This window comes from Rana temporaria, chromosome 2 (assembly GCF_905171775.1).
Source record: "Rana temporaria chromosome 2, aRanTem1.1, whole genome shotgun sequence".
NCBI lineage: Eukaryota > Metazoa > Chordata > Amphibia > Anura > Ranidae > Rana > Rana temporaria.
In genome coordinates, this window is record NC_053490.1 from 437,512,153 (window position 1) to 437,531,567 (window position 19,415).

A 19,415-nucleotide genomic window follows, 5' to 3' on the forward strand; every position below is an offset into this window, starting at 1 on the left:
GAGCAATGGTGTGGCCAAGCCATGGAGCAGATAGGAGGCATCTCTGATCTACAAGTCACTGGCAACAGATTTCCCCAAGCCTTTTTACATGTTGGAGTGGAAAAAAAAAAAAAGACCTCCGAGACATGGATTGGCACAGGGCCTTTTTCTGCTCTTTCCAGGCTGTGCCCAACATCACCTTCATTGAAGCGAGCCTCACAGTTATAATGAGATGGTACTTAGTCCTGTCTAGACGGCTAAACTTTACCGGTCTTCCTCCCCCCTTTGTTTTAGAGGTTGTGGTATGTTAGGTACAATGTTACATATCTGGTTTTACTGTCAGAGAATTTGAGGGTTCTGATCTTCCAGCCGATTTGCAAGAGCACTGGTTTCTAAGTCTCCTTTCATAGCTTTACTCAACCTCTTAATAGACATAGTGCCCAAGTGTATGCAGAAGTTAAATATCCTTTATCCTACTGGGGGACAAAATGACCATAACCCGACCTTGGAAACAACCCACGGCATCTCAAACAGTAGCAAAGAGGAACATTTTGGGAGATCAGGTCACAAGAGCGCATGGTGAGCAGCTTATTGGAGGCCGTGCAGATATTTGAGACTGTGTGGGAGCCTTGGGCTATCCATATGAAGATCTCCCTGTTACTATCAAGCTTACGACACCCATGGGGATGGAGGGCAACTACTGTTGGATGTAGTCAAGTCTGTTTCTTCTCCTCTTCCCTTGTTTTCTCTTTCCTTAGGTTTAGTGGTGTTACTCCTCCAAACACTGAGGGGTTTTCCCAAGGAGGCACTGAGAGACCTGGGAAGTTCTATATTCCTTAGCCAACTGCAAATAGGTATATGTGGGGGGTGGGGGTGGGGGAGAGACTACCTGATATCTTTCTAATTTCTTTGAAATCCCAGTGTATTTATTAAGAATGGTTGGGTCAATTCACAAACTCCCATTGAACAGACACGCATTTGAGGTTCATTTTTCACCTGCATTTGTTTTACTCTTCGATGTATATTTTGGACATATTTAACCTTATTCTCATCCTCTGTGCCTAGGCTCAATCCACAACCAAACCTCAGCCTTCATGTTCTAGTCATCCTGCAGTAGGCCAAGTTTAGGCATAAATATTGTCTGTAACTTTGAATGCCTATATGTTCATGTAAATGCCTTTAACATCCATATTTCTCACATTTGAAATGTTTTCCTTGATATTCTTTATTTTGCTTACTTTTAATTGTTTGCAATAAAAATGATTGAAAGCAAAAATGTGCACAGTAAGCACTGCAAGACGCATTATTCTCTTTACTACCCTGAAACTAAAGTAGAGACCAATTTAAATAATTGCATTGTATCCTTTAAATATTAAACATTTTGCAGTGCCTCTGTTAAAAAAAGATGTTTGACTGAATGTAGCACATGAATTGATATTGTAAAGGGAATTCAAATGGATAAAATGTATTGTACCAATCATTCTCAAGCTCTGGTTAATCATGTACCTATTATGGACTCCACAGTGACCAAGCATCAGCTTACTAGTAGAGATTATGTGTTACAAAGTAGTGGTGTGCCCCTACATGTACCATTATAAGATCAGGAGAAGGTTACAAGGATGAGAGAAACCATAAAACAAATACCACCAAATCTAAGCCCCTTAGAAGTGGTTAAAAAATGGGTGCCTGAGCTGGCATTTTTAACTCTGGGTGGAAATTTTGACAGGTTATTACCGCGTGTCAAACTCGCCCATTGAGTTATTGGGGCTATGCAACCTCGTGCAAAACATGATTGCAGCGCGGTAGTGCTCCATTTTAGGGTTAAAAGTGGTTGTGAACCTCAGACATTAAATATGAATAAAGCATCTATCTATAGTGTGTACTTGTCTCTACCCAGAGCACCAAGTGTCATTTCCTTCTGCGGCTTTATTCCTTTGCTTTCAACATGAATCACTTCCGACAAGTTTTCCTGCCATTTTCGCAGAGAAAAAAGGCGACAGGGAAAGAACCTTGAGCCGATTGACAGCATCAGTTCTGTTCCTGTGTGAAAGGGGCAGTGACTCTACCCTCCAAACAGCTCTCATAACTCATCTCAATGAGCTCTGCAGAGTGTAATCTCAGCTCTCCGCCCTCTTTTTTCTTGACTTGGAAAAGCTTTATAAATTATGGACTTTGAACAGGTGTAGAGAAAAGAAGACTGCAGATAAACAGGTACAACCTATGTAGGAGGATTGTTACATCTTTATGCATTACGACCTGGTTCACACCTATGCATTTTAGTGCACTACAGTCCATTGAACATGGTTTCCTATGGAACACGTTCTGTAGTACAAATCTACAAAATGAAAAAAGCACAAAAAATGCATAGGTGCGAACTAGGCTTTACTGAGGCTAGTCATTTTACTAGGTGTGTGTGTGTATATGTGTATATATGTATATATGTGTATATGTGTGTATATATGTATATATGTGTATATGTGTGTATATATGTATATATATATATATATATATATATATATATATATATATATATATATATATATTACGCAAGGGGTAACAAATCAATCACTTTCAATCAGGTAGTGAGGTGGCTATAACCACTGCCTGTCAAAAGCCCTCAGAAGCAATGGAACATGGATCAGCATGTCTGAAAAAGCCCCAACAGTGATTCACCACCACTGAAAAGGGCTTGATTTGGAGGCATTTGTATTGTGATTGCAACTAGAGGTTACAAACATACTATGCTTCAATACCAATACTGCTTTCCTGTTAGCGGTTAGGATGACCCAGAATGCGTCTAAAATTCTCCCTCCCCATAAACTACCTTTACTTACATCTCCATAGTTTTCCTCCAGAGAATTGATGTCCATTGCCATCTCCAAAATAGTCACAGAGGAAAAAAAGCATACAGATGTAGATTGCAATACCCATGAAAGCTTTAAAGCATACTGCTGGTAACCAAAAGAATCGTACTTCTACACACGTTCTGCATATGAAACCTAATCTGAAGCATTTTATGCCAAAGTGGAATAAAAAAAATGCAAGGACTTGTATACATGGGCATTTGCTTGCATATGAATTGCATTTTTACAAGTCAATGTAAATTTAGAAACATGTCAAACCAAATTATAACCAATTCAAAAGCAAGATCAGGCAACACAAAAGCTTTCTAGTTTGACACCCATGTACATGAATTCTATGGCCAATTGGCTTTTTGAGTATAGAAAACAAACTTGCTTTTACATTTTTGCCTACTTTCTTACTTATTAAAATTGGTATTAAGCCCAAAAAAAAATTATATATTGCAGCCAAGGATGCACCGATACTTTAGTAATCGCCGATACCCACCCGCAACCGTTTTGTTCCTACTTTAGCTGTCAGCAATGGTACAAGGCATTGAATTTTTTTTTTACAAAATATATATATATATATATATATATATATATATATATATATATATATATATATATATATATATATATATATATATATATATATGTGCGTGTATATATATATATATATATATATATATATATATATATATATATATATATATATATATATATATATATATATATATATATATATATATATATATATATATATAAAAAAATAATTAAATGGGGAGAATAAGGCGTTAATTAAGGTCGATTGTAGTAAATTTAGAGTTAATAAGGGGTTAAACAGGAAAATTTGTTCATAACATTGACAGCTCAAAAAACCGACCCCGAAAGTATCGGTGCATTTGCAAGAGTACCGATACCTGTGCAAATACTCGGTATCGGCACCAATACTAGTATTGGCGCAACCCTAATTGCAGCTTACCAATCTTTGGATGCAACGATGGCATTTAACACTTGCTGTTTAAGGGTATCTGCATTCTGTATGATTTAGTTAAAGTGATACTAAACACACACACACACACACAGTTTAATTTACATTGTCCCTTCTATTTCTGTATGTGGAAATTGGCACTAATTATTTTAATAAATAAAATAAAAAATCATCCAAGTACCCTTTTCCTAAATGTTTACAGCCGTCACATGACCCAGCTCATTTCCAGCCTGTCTGCAGGGAAACATAAGCAAGAGGAGCTTCAAGTCCTCTGCTGCTGTTCAAAATAAAGAAAAACAGTCTTTGAAAGTAAAAATAAATATGATCAAAAAACGGTTTTAAATTGGTATTCAAATATATATTTAAAATCAAATCTTTATTCTTTTGGGCAACAACATGGTGCGGGGCAGATATCTGCCAGTCACGGTCTGCGTCATGCCCCTCCATCCTGTGTCTTAGAATAAGAGGGAGGCGATTCCACTATTAATCTACATGCAATATCCCGCCCCCACTGTGTTAAGCTCGTTATTGGGCATGGTGGAGGAGGGAGTGAGTGGGCCGACATTTACCACTCTGTATACACCATGTGTGACTCTATAGTCACATGGGCTGCTCAGATGTGAGGGAATGTTCAGCATAGAAACTCACTGAAAACTGAGTATGTGCAAAAGCTGCAAAATCCCCAGTCGAATTGGGGACATGAACAGAAGGTGGAGAATAGCAGGATGAACCAAGTTTTTTGTAGAATACAGAAGAAAATTCTTATAGTGACTGAGTAAGTACGAACAGCATGTAATACAGGATTGATAGTTTTTTCGGATGTGGGTTTCTGACACTTTAGGGCAAACACCTTTGGACAACAGCATTGTTAGTCAGGATGGGGGGGGGGGGGGCGTTATACTAGCAGATGTAGATGAAGTTTACTAACAAAATTAAAGCTGAACTACAGGTAAACACTTTAGGTAGTTACAGCAGCTTGTTTTTTTACCCTTTGGGATGGTGGATTTACATAAATGAACAGCTGACCATTGCAAGCACCACGGTCAGTGGTAAATGGTTTGCTTCAACCCTCTAAATGCTACTTTGGACAGCTTGGTTTGTTTAAGTAAGCAAGTAAAATAGAAAACCAATGCAGCCACTACATCGAACAATTGGCAAGCTGCACTATAAGACATTTTTGGGCTTAATATCGCTTTAAACGACTAATAACCAAGAAGCTTCCGAGTACAAATAAATAAGAATATTTTTTATATCGAGCTTCAGCTTTGTAATTCAAATGCAACAGAAGCTCAGACAAGCACCGATTAATTTCAAGATCTGGAGCACTGAGCCAAAATACTAGTCACTGCTATGTAGACAAGCCAACTGTGGTAGTTCATATAATCCCACCTAAACAGCTTTCTTTCTAAAAGTATTGGAGTAGGTGGTACTTCACATGAACGTAATTAAAATAAATCTTGGACGCCAGCAGAAGAACAACTAGGTAATTCTGACACACATATTTGTAACTTGCAGCAAGTTGGAACATTAGGCTCAACCCACACATGTACCAGGAACATGACGCTGGAACGCTATGCTAATGTTAGGTGGCTTTTCTCGGAATTCATTTGTATGGGAGGTTTAACCATTTTGCGATACAAGGACATTACATGTTCAAAGTCATGCTTAACATTACTCATTCTAATGAGCAGGCCTCAAATAAGAATGGATGTTGCCATATCAAATAAATCCATTATGAATTATGGATTTATTAAACAGCCATTGTTAAATACTTAAGTAGGGATTTTTGTTTTATTCTGTCAAGCGGCAGGAAGGGTTATGAGATATATGTTCCACTAGACAGACAGAAAAAAAAAAATGTATATGCGATTATATAACAGGTATGGAACAATTCATGTGTTTTACTTGCATTTTCATAAATATTTTTTATGATAAAATGAGATTGATATTAAAGCAGACCTTCAGTAATTTTTTTTTTACTTTTCATCTATTAAATCTTCTGCCCTTGATTCGACTTTGGATAGTAATATTTTTTTCCTGCCAGTAAAATACCTTATACAGCCCACTTCCTGTTTCTTGTCTGGTAAAAAGCCTAGGCCTACGACATCATGCACAGGGGGGCGAGTCATAAGAGGGCCAATGAGAGCTGCAGTGCTGTAGAGCTGGAGGTGTGCCTATGTGTCTGCAAATCCAGGAAGTGAATAGGCAACAGCCTCAGCTGTCCACGGTTAAACGGTTGCAGCCAGACTCGGTGGAGAGAGATTTCTGAAGCATATTTGGCAAGTACAGAACCACAGTATATATAAAATATGCAAAGTGGCTGGAGGGAAGCTACAGAATGGCAAAGATGTTTTTATTACAAATTATGTGAGCAGACTGCAGTTCCTCTTTAAAACTAAACTGCAGGCATAAATTTCCATGATGGTATTTTTGCAAGTAAAGCAGCAGCCAATGAATAATCAAAATATTGAATGCAGCATTTCTAGGACTCGCTTTTTCTAACTTCCAGGATAAGTTTGATGGCTGCTGTGCCTTCTGCTTCCCTGGGGCACCAGTTGTGCAACTTCTCCATTGCAGATTACTTCTAACAGCAGCATCTTTATATCAGAAAGCCCCATATCAAAAAAGGCAGAGTGTCAGGAGACATTTGCCGATACAAAAAAAATAACATCTGACATTCTGCCTGTGTGTACGTCGGTCTGGCCCGTTCCTGTCGGATGGAAAACCAGCAGTCGGCCGACTCTTGATCAGCGCTCCAGGCCAATAGCAGAGAGTGCTGAATGGAGTGTTGGCAGGGCACACCCCCCTGTCGGAACACAAAAGCTTAGCGGGGGAGATCGCTGGTTAGTACAGTGTCTCCGATCAGAGCCGACAGGTTTTGAGTGTACCTGGCTTTAGTCTGTTCCACCCACTCTCACTGCCCAATTTGAGTGACATGCCAGGAGACTTCTGGTTTGTCCCACCCACAATTACATTTTATCTTGACTGATAGACGGGGGGATTCCTGGACTGTCATGCCCATTCCAACCTGACAGGTCATGTAAATGAGCAGTTTACAGCGAAGTGGAAAAAGCCAAAAAAGACTGACAGGCACACAAAATTGGCCACAAAAAAAAAAAAAAACACCAAATTTCATACACCGCACCAGTTCCAATTACCATTGCACGATGAAGACTGTATTTTGTTCCAGCATGCACAGTGAGAGCAGGTGATCTCTCCTCCTGATGTCCAGGCATAGGTGCTTTTTCTGCACAAACCTGAGAAGGTGCAAGCACTTCAAAACAACTCCAGATTTAGGCGATGCCTTAATTGCTGCAGTTGGAAAGCCGACACGTCCCTGGGGGCAATGCCTTCTTTCTCAGCGCTTGTACCTTTAAATTGTGGCAGAGGTAATGCACTAGACTTTGTGCATTTTTTTTACATATATACATGAACGTTTGTAATGTGTATAGGCATAGAATGCATGGGTCGAGTTTAGAAGGAAGATTTCTTAAAGTGATTGTAATGCTTTAATAAAAGGTATATACTCAACTACTCTGAGCAGCTCCAACGCTCCTCTTCTTGGGCCCATACTGGCGCTCCTGGCGTCTCCCCTTCAGCAAGTGCCCCCATAAAAATAAGCTTTGTATGGGGGCACTCGTGTGGGCTTGCTCCCAAGCCTTGCTCTCTGTATCTATAGACACATACAGCAAAGGCTTGCCCCCCATTTGTCACTGGCTTTGACAGCAGCATTAAAGTAAAAAATATTCAGGTTTTAGAACCACTTTTAGCCACTCCCCTCCAAAACAAGGGCCACTTTCTCCAAAAAAACATTAAAATGTGGATACAGCTTCAGCTCTGCCATCTAGTGATCATTCTGATATGTGGTTTTCACTAAAAAAAGGTAACCTCTGGTTCATGCAATTTTCATCATACGCTTCACTTAAATTGCAGAGATTTAGGAATGTTTACTCTGAAGTTCATACTTACATTGTAGGTTTCCAACTTCACCCGAACTCTAAAGGTGTAGGAACGGAAATTGGCATTCTGAAACACCTCCTCAAAAGCTTGTTCATTCTGCACAGACAACACAGAAATGTTCAGAGGGAGCAACAGCAAGCATCTGTCAGGAGAGACAGACTCCCCCCATCCAATAACTTGCACCTTTAAACTTGTCAAAATAGCTCAGCAGTCATCAGGCAAAGTCCTTTGGTCTTTTCCCAAAGAGAATTTATTCAAAGAACGTGTTCGCTCCAAGAGTGGACACCCACAGACTACATTTAAATATAAAAAGCAGCCGAGTACTTTTCTTTCCTCAAGAGACAAGGAAATCTTAACATTCATAAACAGACAAAAAAACGTAAGATGGTCAAAATATGTATAAAAGCCTCTCAACACGAGCGAGCCGAAGACCATTTACACTATATAATTACTGGCATTCAAAACCAGTGAAGGGCTGTGGGCAACCAACACAAGGCAAATAATTATTCTTTTAACCTCTAAACTAATAACAATACTGAACATATGTCATGAATAAGCCTGGGAGATGCCAGAGGGATTGACCCTTCCTTGGCATTACAGAGGCTTCCAGAACGTCAGCTCATTTGAAAATTCCCTTTAACATATGAAAGTTTACTGGGAATATTTATTTGCAAATATGAAATAAAAACCTCTGTTTTAATACAAATAAAAACCTCTGTTTTAATACAAACTGGTGAAATGGTTGTAGAATTATTACATTTTCCCTGGTAAACTGGCAAGTGTGATGATTATTTTATTGTATTTTTCTGTGAACTGCCCTGTAATCTAAATAAAATGGCAGTTTTATCATCAGAGTTTTTGACATCAGAGCCGCTGCACCAGGTCCTGGAAGGATTTTGACTACAAAACTATAATTCTAAACCCACTTAAGCCTAGGTTCACACTGTCACCAAAAGTAGTACAGGAACCACTTTTGGAAATCCATGCCTATGCCGGAAATAGCCGCCGATTTGGCATGTCAAATCGCTCCAATATGAATGTGGGCTTAAGCAGGTCATATGTATCTGTCAAAACGGATGCTATCTGTCGACACAGGCCGTGCTCTTAACTCGTTGTTGGGGAACTTTCAGGAAACAATGTCTATAGAGTTGTCTATGCTGTAATAGGCATTTATCTTCATATAACCCAAGAAAACTCCATACCTTTTCCTTGAGTTCTCCCAAGTACATGGCATTCTGGCCAAGAATTGATTCAGCTGCTTCCTGGAAGCATGTAATCCACTGATTCTCCCCAAAGTCTGCAATGTTTGCCTGCAACAGAAAATTATGTCATTAGAACATTTCTGGTTATATTAAAACTGCTTTATTTATGGAACCAAAAATGGAGAAATGTGTACACATCTATTGATGACTATTAAAAATGCTACCTGGCTAAAAAAAAAAATGGGGCATCTTTATAAAGCAGTGAAAGGCTCCCACCAAACATTCACAGGTGGCTAATCCAGTCAATAGCCCTTGGGAGGGTATGCGTGCGCCGACTGGCTCCCCCTGTGGCCAATTGGCTGGCCAAATGTCTGCCGAACACCCACGATTGCTCCCCACAGAGACAGAACGGTGGTGCCGTCTACAAGCAGACCGCCGTGCCATCAGGCATGGACACACTGGTCTAGTGTTTCTGCTAATCGGGAACAGGGATCAGAGTGTCCATGCAGTGAGCCCATCCTCCCACACAGTTAGAAACACACTGAGGGAACAGTTAACCCTTTGATCGCCCCTAATGTTAACCCCTTCCCTGCCAGTGTCATTTATACAATGTCAGTGTATATTTTTAGTAGTTAATCACCAATAATGTCAATGGTTCCCAAAAAAGCGCCAAGTGTCAGCTAGGTGTCCGATCTGTCCACCGCAATATCGCAGTCCCGCTAAAAATCCCTGATCACTGCCATTAAAAAGTAAAAAATAAATAAAAATGCCCAAAAAATAATCCCCTTTTTTTGTAGATGCTATAACTTTTGCGCAAACCAACCAATATACGCTTATTAGGATTTAAAACACGTAGCGGAATACATATTGGCCTAAATTGATGAAGAAATTGGTTTTAAACTTTTTTTTATTTTTGATATGTATTATAGAAGTAAAAAATTAAAACCGCAGAGGTGATCAAATACCACCAAAAGTAAGCTCTATTTGTTAGGTACAACGTCGCACGGCCCTGCAATTGCCAGTTAAAGTAACGCAGTGTTGTATCAAAATATGGGGGTAAAACCTTCCGGGGCTGAAGTGGTTAAAAATCATACATGCTGGTATTGTACGAAAAAAATGTGTTTTTCCTTTCAGATAATTTAACATGAACTGTCACGATCGGCTCTTGAAAGCGGTGTACTAATGATCAGATAATTGTACGACTGCTCCGAAAGCAGTATATTTTGTCCAATTTTCGAATTGTGTGTACCAGGCATTATTCTGGGCTAATGTGACAAAGTTCTAAAGTCAGTAGATTGACCTGTGAGCAAGCCAACTAGCAATTTCAAGAAAGTTCAGCCCACATATTTTTCTCAAACCAGGTTTCCTTGTACAGCCGCAACATCTTTACAGCAAACATAATCCTGGATTTTTAAAGTGTCACCCAAAACAAAATCCACCATTGCTGCAAAGAAATGTGTTCCAGAGAAAAATTACATGACAAAACCTATAGCATAAAATTCTTGATAAGGTAGAGTAAAGGAAACTACTTCATTCAAAAAATTCCCAGAGTTTCACCTCTGATGGACAGCCAATCACAGCAACCTGTACGAGATGGATTTTTAAAAATAGCTCCTGACATTGCCGACTGTTGTGAAAGCTGCAATTACAGCACATAAGCAACCTTCACAGCCCAAAGCAGGTTCACGAAAAAGAGCGCTAAAGTTTTTGGTTGACAAAAGCCCAAAGCAGGGCAAGAAGGATCACGAGTCAACGCAAATAAACATCAATGGAGTTGGTTTAAAAATAAATAAAAATCAGCAAGTCTGTTATTTAGATGTTCCACACCATCCTTCTGCCATTTGAGATTTTCAGGATTTTGACCAGCATTAAACAGCTTGATTATAAGTCGTCACAGCTGCTGAAGGCTGATGAATATAATGAGCCTGCGAGAAGAAAGAAGCGCCATCTCCCTACCGGGTCAGGGCCAACAAGTACTTGTATGGAAGTGGAGAGGCCGCATGTGGGAGAGCTGGCAGGCTTTTGCAGGAGCTTGAATTATCATTGCACTCCGACGTATGAATTCATCTCACAGACGCAGGCAGAAATACGCTTGGCTTTTGAAGCAGGCGCCACTAATGCAGTAGGTGCAGGGCATGGCTCCCGAGAAAGACTAAACAAAGGCCTCAGGCCCCAAGTGCAATTTCATCTCTGTACAAAACATTTACTGTTCATTTATCTTCATAATGCTTGGTTAATCTCTGCCTTTAAAAAGGGAGTCATGCCAACCTATGAACAACAACTGATAAGTAACCTCTTGCAAAGCCAATGGTATCGGCAAAAACAGCATAATTTAGCAACAAGAGGAAAAAAAATAAAAAATGAAACTGTTAGAAATTATAGTGTTTGTGCATAGAACAAGCTGTTTGATAATTGAGCTTCACAAAGACACAGCACGGACATCTGTACTAATATAGAACAGATTCAGTTTTGTGGTCTTTATACAAGTACAAAGACTTCTCAGAGGAAAAACTTGGCAGGAGATTTGAGCTTTATATCTCGGATTTTGGATCAATGACAGAGCGAGTGAGCCGTATTTAAACAAGAACGTTCAACGGTTACTCTGCACTGGAATAAGAATGGAACTTTAGTTAAACTGCCAGTCCCAGAACAGTTAAGGAGACTACACAAGCGTGCCGCTTTCATTAGGAATGCTATGGAGGGCTTCAAGGTACCAATTTAGGTATTGCACTTAATGCTCAAAACATACGTTTAGTTAAGCTGCCACAAAATGTTTTTAGAAGTAATGGAAATCTCAAACAAATATATTTCAGAAACCAGTCTAATTTGTCCCTAGATATAGCGGACCCCTATACAAAACATACTATTTGCTAAATATTACTAGCTACAATAGAAACTGTAAAAATAAGGAACCCTTGATACTAATGCGTAACAGCATTTTCATTTCAAATGGCAGCTCAATGCAGAGGTGCAAAAAGGTACCAACAGACCTGCACTGATGCACACTGCAACACATTCCAAGTGCTGTAAAGTGTTGTACTGGGGAAACTACTCGCCTCAAGACCAGACACGTTCACCCCCCTCCTGCCCAGGCCAGTTTTCAGCGCCGTCACACTTTGAATGACAATTACTCAGGCATGCAACACTGTACCCATATGGATTTATTTTTTTAGACCGCTTTCTTTTTGACGTATTTAACCACTTAAACCCCGGACCATTTCGCTGGCCAAAGACCAGAGCACTTTTTGCAAATTCGGCACTGCGTCGCTTAAAACCGTGGGTCCCAAAGAAAATTGATGTCCTTTTTTTCCCACAAATAGAGCTTTCTTTTGGTGGCATTTGATCACCTCTGCGGTTTTTATTTATTGCGCTATAAACAAAAAAAATGTAAATCGAGTGACAATTTTGAAAATGATTTAATATTTTTTACTATGATAAATATCCCCCCCAAAAAATAAAAAATTCTAGTTTAGGCCGATGCGTATTCTTCTACATTTTTATTTTTTACCAAAATCGCAATAAGTGTATATTGATTGGTTTGCACAACAGTTATAGCATCTACAAAATAGGATTTTTTTTGTACTCACCGTAAAGTCCGTGGACGGACACACCTTCTTAAATCTTGACAAGTGGGGTTATGTTCCCTGTTTACAGGAGAGGACTAGGCAGAAACATGTTTGTTAATGTAACATGTATTTAATTATCTGAGTTGAACAGCCCCACCCAGGGGCGGTCCCTCCAGACATCCTCAGTTCGTAACAAGCAGTACAAACCTAAAAGGAGGGGTAGTTGCTGTGTCCGTCCATGGACTCAGAGAAAAGGATTTTACGGTGAGTACAAAAAAATCCTATTTTCTCTTATCGTCCATGGACGGACACAGCTCCTTAAATCTTGACAAGTGGGACGTCCCCAACTAGTGTCAAAGACTAGGGGTGGGAAATTTATCAGTAAAACCAATTTTAACTTCTCCCCAAAACAAGCAGAGCTCCTCAACTGAGGAGGTGCAACTTTAAACAGCCGTCTGCAAAACCTAGCGGCCGAAAGAAGCATCAGAAGATGCACTCTGAGCAACCATGTAAATTCTGGAAAAAGCGTGGACGGACGACCAAGTCGCCACCTCGCACACCTGCGAGACCGACGCATAATGTCGGAAAAAAAACCAGGAAGCACCAATTGCCCTGGTCGAAAGTGCCGTGACCGGAAAGGGGGGCAGAAGAAGGCTACCGTGCCCTCAGCATGGTTAAGATGACCGAGTCGGACAGACACCGGTCTCTTAAAGTCTGGCTTCCAATAGCCATGTTGAGCAAGTCACTGACTGTACAACAGGAAGAAGTATGGGACTTCGGGACAGAAGGACCTCCCGCCCTGGCAACCGACAGGGTACCTCCGCTACCAGGCGCCCGATATCGGCGAGGCCAATCTGGAGCTATTAGAATCATCGGGATCCCCTCAGCCTCCACTCTGTAGAGCAGCCGAGGAAGCAACTACGATGGAGGAACAGCATAAAGCCGCCGATACAGACCCCACATGGCCACCAGCACGACTGATGTATCTGTACAAGATCACTAGACCTGGTCACTAACTTTGACACCCTTGCGGTGGAGATGAGTGGCCAGGAGATCCATGCCCTGTGAGACTCACCTCCTGCAAGTGAGCCGAAAAAAAACCCCAAGCACAAAGACCAGTCGCCCTGGTCTAGCTTCCGGCGACGCCAGTAGTCCGCCTGCCGGTATACCTGATGGCAGACCGAAGCCACGGCCGTGGCGTTGTCCGGCTGAATGCAGATTGGACGACCTTGCAACCTCCTCGACCAAGAGGAAGCATAGCCTGATCGCCCAAAATAGTAGACAATGAACGATAGACAGGGTCCACAGCACCTGGTATTCCCAGGCGGTCTCCCACCCATGTACTAACCATGCCCGACCCTGGGTAGCTACCGCGATCAGACGAGATCGGGCGCATTCAGGGAGGTTTGGCCGTAGGCCCACGCAAGACCAGCGACTCAGGGCCGACTAAACCCCCCAGGTGCCCCCACAACCCGTGAGGTCGGCATCCATCGTAAACACCGACCACTGGAAGGAAGAAACAACTTCCCGGAACCGAAAAGTCGGAGATCGCCGTCACCAACTCAGAGAGACTGACTAGGTGGCGCACCAGAATCTGATGATTTCAGAAACAAGAGATCTTTACCACCTGGACAGTATTTCCCCTGGAAAACCCGAGTGTGGAACTGGGCATACAGTACCGCCTCGAAGGAGGCTACCCACAGGCCCTGGACCTGCATGCACCCAGAGAGAAGACCACCTCGCAGACCCACTGGTCGGAGAGCAGGGAGATTCACCGAATTGTGAACCTACAAGCTGCCCCCCACCTAGAGACGGGGAGGGTAAGCTACATACAATGGCGGGATTTGGGTTCCCGACGTGATCGGCTTACGCACCCAGGGACGGATTAGTTCCCCAGCTGAGCCTTCGTCGGCCTGGGAGGGTTGCCCTTTAATAATACATACACATAGTGTGTATGTATTATATGTAGGTGTATGCACATATTTCTTTGGAGGGTGGAAGGAAACCGGAATACCCAGAGGAAACCCACGCAGACACAGGGAGCGACAATGCAAGCTCCAGGCAGATTGGTGTCAGTGTCCAGATTTGAACCAATGACTCTTGCTGCCAAGTAATGGAGTTACCACTACACCACCGTGTGCATAAAACCATCTCTGAAACAGAAGCTCTGGATAACAATGGCGTGGCATTCAATGAGGCATCACAGACCTATACAAGGCCCTGGACCAGCTGGTCCGCTAGCCTAATAAGTCGGTGCTCCTCCACTGTCTGATGCAAAATGCTCACTCCGTGAGTGACTGAGAACCCAAAATAGTGGTCACAATAGGCCGTAAGTCTGACCCCAGCATGGTAAACATGGAATGGGTCAGTACTTCGGATCTTCTATCAGTCAGATCCATACAAGCAGGGGTTCCCGCAATAGGGAGAGTGGTCACCTATACATGACACCCGGAGAAGAAGCCCACCTTTTGAAAAGGCTCTCCTCAAAAGGGGCACTGAACCGCCCGGCGGTGAGGGACTACAAAAGCCCTCAGCGGCTTTTCTCATTCCGCATCTTAGAAATAATCAAAGAAGGGCACAGAAGTAAAAAACCTACACAGAGCAGTCTGATTTGTGCGATTCAAAAAAGATCGAGCCCTCGGCGGAAACCCAGCTGCACGATCCAGCTTGAGAGTCCCTTGCAGCAGTGAGAAGCACACCCATAAATGCCTTATCCTGCTCTTTTTCTACTACCCAGGTACCTGGTCCATGGCTCCATAACAGAGCATTCCCCAGGGGATAAGGGGGAAGGGGGCACTCTTTTACCGCCCCGTCCGCATTCCACCCACACCCTGGCACAAACGTGTCCAGGACCAACAATGAAACCTCTGTGGGAATCCCAGGTGCTAAAACCTGCTGCCACCACCAGCATGTTGGGGAAGGACCCAGATACTGACTCCAAATATTAACAATATTTAAATAGTGTGTATGTATAATATGCAAGTGTATGCACACCTGTCCTTACAAATAAACAGAAGCTCCTAGAGCCCTATTCAGGGCATCTCAGCCACTTGCTGCGCTGACCAGGGGTACCCAGGAGACTCCCCTCAGGAGGAGACTGCCCAGCGCTGCCGTCCGCTCTCAGCACGCGGCGTGTGAGAGGAAAAGAACCGTGAGGTAACTGTGCGGCATCTGCAGGTACCTGTGTGCACCGTAGGATACAGCACTAGGGGTCAGGACTACACAAAGATGGCCGCCGAGCGTTCCGAACACGGCCACAGGAAAATGGCCGACCGCAATGTAAGCTGCGCCATAGCGCGGCTACGGCAAAATGGCCGCCAATGGGAGTTTTCAATGTAATTGATACCTTCCAAAAAATGTCACCAGCGCTGGCCAAATGCAGAATTTTAACAGGAAACGCCTCCTAGGGCTTTTTAACAGTGAAAAAACCCTCACAGGAAAGCCCCACACAAAAAAGAAAAAACGCAGGCCAGATAGCACAGTCTCCTCACAAAGGCGCCCCCCCGACAGCAGCAATGTTAGCAATGCAGCAAAGGGAAAGAAGCAGGGAAGGGAGGAGAAGAGGACCCCCGAACCCCAGGAATGCCCAGCCGTACCAACCCACTGAAGCGGGAGGGACTGTACTTACCCGTCCGAGCGAGGACTTGCTGACGCATTCCTGACAGAACTACAACCGCAATGGAGGTAGCTGTCGGCCCGGGCCAATGCGAGTGAGACAACACCACAGCCCAGTCATATGTGGACCTCGGAGCAAAGCTCACCGGCCACCCCAGGAGTCATGGGGTATGGCATGGCAGACCCAGCGTCTTTGCAAAGGTGTGCCCACGCTTGCTGGTCAGACTGAGTAGACTACAAGGATCTATATTATCCAGCCTGTCTCTCAGCCAACAGTTGAAAGAAGATTCTTCAAGAAAAAGTAAAATAAAATTTCTCCTCAGGGCGCTGGGCCCAAAGGGAGCCATACGTCCTTCTCCTTGCTAGGCAGAACGAAACTGAGGCTGCATACTGCAGGGAGGAAGGTTATGTCTAGAGGGACTGCCCCCTGGGCCGGGCTGTTCAACTCTGTTAATGCAACATGTATTTAATTATCCAACATGTTTCTGCCTAGTCCTCTCCTGTAAACAGGGAACATAAGAGAAAGGGGTAGTTTTATAGCATTTTATTATTATTGCGACTTTATGCCACACTGTATTTGCCCAGCGGTCTCATAAGCGCAATTTGTTTTGGAAAAAAATAACGTTTTGGAATGAAAAAATAAAATGGCAAAGTTAGCCCGATTATATATGTATGTATAGATAGATAGGATAGTGAAAGATAATGTTACGCTGAGTAAATTGGTACCCAACATGTCACGCTTCAAAATTGCGACTACTCGTGGAATGGCGACAAACTTTCCGTAGGCGACGTCTAAAAATGTCTACAGGTTACCAGTTTTGAGTTACAGAGGTGGTCTAGTGCCGACGATCGCAGTAATACCTTACATGAGTGGTTTGAACACTGTTTTCATTTGCAGGCACAACTTGTGTATGCGTTCGCTTCTGTGCGCGAGCTCAGCAGAACGGAGCGCTTTAGAAAAAAAATCCTTTTTATTATTTTACTTTATTTTTACACTGTATTTAAAAAAAAAAATTGGTGTTACTTTTATTCCTATTACAAGTACGTACAAATATCCCTTGTAAATAGAAAAAAAAAACACAACATGACAGGACCTCTTAAATGTGAGACCTGGGGTCAAAAAGACCTCAGATCTCATATTCACACTAAAATACAATAAAAAAAAGCCTTTTTCTTTTACAAATAAAAATAAAATGAAAATAAATAAATTCCACCATTGGGCGGAAGTAACGTGGTTTCCGCCCTCTAATGCATGGAGCAGAGTGGGGGCCATCATTCCCTCACTTGGCTCCAGGCTGTTGAGGGGAAAGGAACCGATTGTCTCTGCCACTACCAACGGTAGCCCCTCTCCTGCCCCCAATGAAAGTGATCTTGTGGCAAAAGCACTTTTATCTAAAAGCCGACCATCCACTGAAGAAGATACTAGGCAGCTAGCTTCTGCTATAACAACAGTATTCCTCTTGAAACAGCCGACAGTCGGCAAGTGGATAAAGTTTTAGTAAACTTGTTTCTGCGACTTTTACCTACAGGTAAGCTTTTAATAAAGCATACTCGAGAAGGACCAAGCCTTTTATTCTTAATATAATTGAAAATCAGAAAAAGGAGGTTCCATGTTTAAAAAAAAGGGGGCGGGGGGGGAGGTTGCCGGGAAGCCAAGAGCCCAACACCTAAATTACCCTTCACACTGGTAGAAAACACACAAAGGTACCCTTTAAGGCAGGCATGTCCAAAGTCCGGCCCGGGGGCCAATTGCGGCCCCCCTGGTGATGTAATATGGCCCCCCTGGGATTTGGAGATTATATATATATATATATATATATATATATATATATATATATATATATATATATATATATATATATATATATATATATATATATATATATATATATATTAGATATATGTATATAGCCATTGCAACCTCACATGTGTCCTGTGCCCTGGGGGCCACAAAAGATATATACCGTATTTATCGGAGCTGCCTCGGAGGGGACAGGACGTGCGTCGTCGGATTACATGAAGAGAATCTCCCATTTACTCGGCGGCATCTGTAATAGGAAGTCCCGTTTCCTGGGATGCCATTGGATTACTGTTCTGTTTATCATAGGAGGCGGGACTTTGTATTAAAGAGGCCATGAGTAAACAAGAAATTCTCCTGTTTGTAATCTGACGGGCACATGTCCCTCCCCCTTCCTGTCCCCTCCGAGGCTGCAGATGGGCATCGATCAGGCTGCACTGATGGCAATGGTAAGGCTGCATTGATGGCAATGGTGAGGCTGCATTGATGGCAATGGTGAGGCTGCATTCATGGCAATGGTAATCCTGTGCGTGTTAAATGCTGATAAATACGGTATATCCAAATAACATGCCCAAGCTCGCCCTTAGTCCTGAGCAGCGCTCGGGATTTGTTGGGGCCACAAAAGAGATATATACAGTATATCCAAATAAAACGCCCAAGCTCATCTCTTCACCACACACAGCCACAAAGGCAAGAGAATTCTTGTTGGGCAGTGTATTAGTGCGCGCACGAACACACTTGGATCAAATTTTTATGGTTCAAAGAATGTCAGGCCAAATAGTCGGCCCTCGAGCATGTTCACTTCATCAAATGTGGCCCTCTTTGAAAAAAGTTTGGACACCCCTGCTTTAAGGTAACCTTTAATGCCAGACTGAAGTAGGGAGAAAGATTAAGGAGAGGCACGCTTAGAAGGGTATGCATGGATGAAGGCAGATCATGTTTGTAGGATTTTTGTTTTGTTTTTTTCCCTGAACTTCTCCGTTTTGGATGGGATGAAAATTAACTAAATTAAAAGAAAAAATAAAGTCTCAAGCACCCAATCTGTCCATGTATTTATTTGTATTGGTGTACAGTTAAAGAAACATCAGCACACTGGTATAGTCACTCCTTTTTCTTTGAAAGCCCCAATCCTACAAAGAGTTGTACTTACTGACAGAATGAGGCGATACTTAAAGTTAGGAAACTCCTTGTCACACTTTTCACAGCGAAAGAGGCCATTCTGCTGGTCTATGACTTTCTTATTGCAATCCTGTGAAGGGCACGCCTGATACATGCAATTCTCCTTCCGAAGATACACAATGGTGGCAACACTAGAAAAATAATCAGCCTGCAAGGGACAAAACATTTTGTAATGATCTACAACATTCCAAAATATGCACCATACAGCCAACACAAAAATTCAAAAGCATATTAAATGGTAAACCCGTTTACTTCTTGACCCATGTACACGTTACAGACACT

At 42.3% G+C, this 19,415-nt stretch overlaps 1 protein-coding gene and 1 pseudogene across 1 annotated transcript in view; both read right to left on the bottom strand.

Annotated features, from left to right (window-relative positions):
- The window catches only part of RPA1 (replication protein A1), a 94,421-nt gene that overhangs the window by 9,866 nt on the left and 65,140 nt on the right, over nucleotides 1-19,415 (bottom strand). Inside the window, exons 14-16 of the mRNA XM_040338372.1 lie at nucleotides 19,105-19,281; nucleotides 8,976-9,083; nucleotides 7,783-7,869 (exon numbers count right to left, since the gene is read on the bottom strand). Coding sequence (XP_040194306.1) covers nucleotides 7,783-7,869; nucleotides 8,976-9,083; nucleotides 19,105-19,281 — 372 coding nt within the window. The remainder of the gene's footprint in view (nucleotides 1-7,782; nucleotides 7,870-8,975; nucleotides 9,084-19,104; nucleotides 19,282-19,415) is intronic.
- LOC120929920 lies at nucleotides 13,841-13,959 on the bottom strand (annotated as a pseudogene).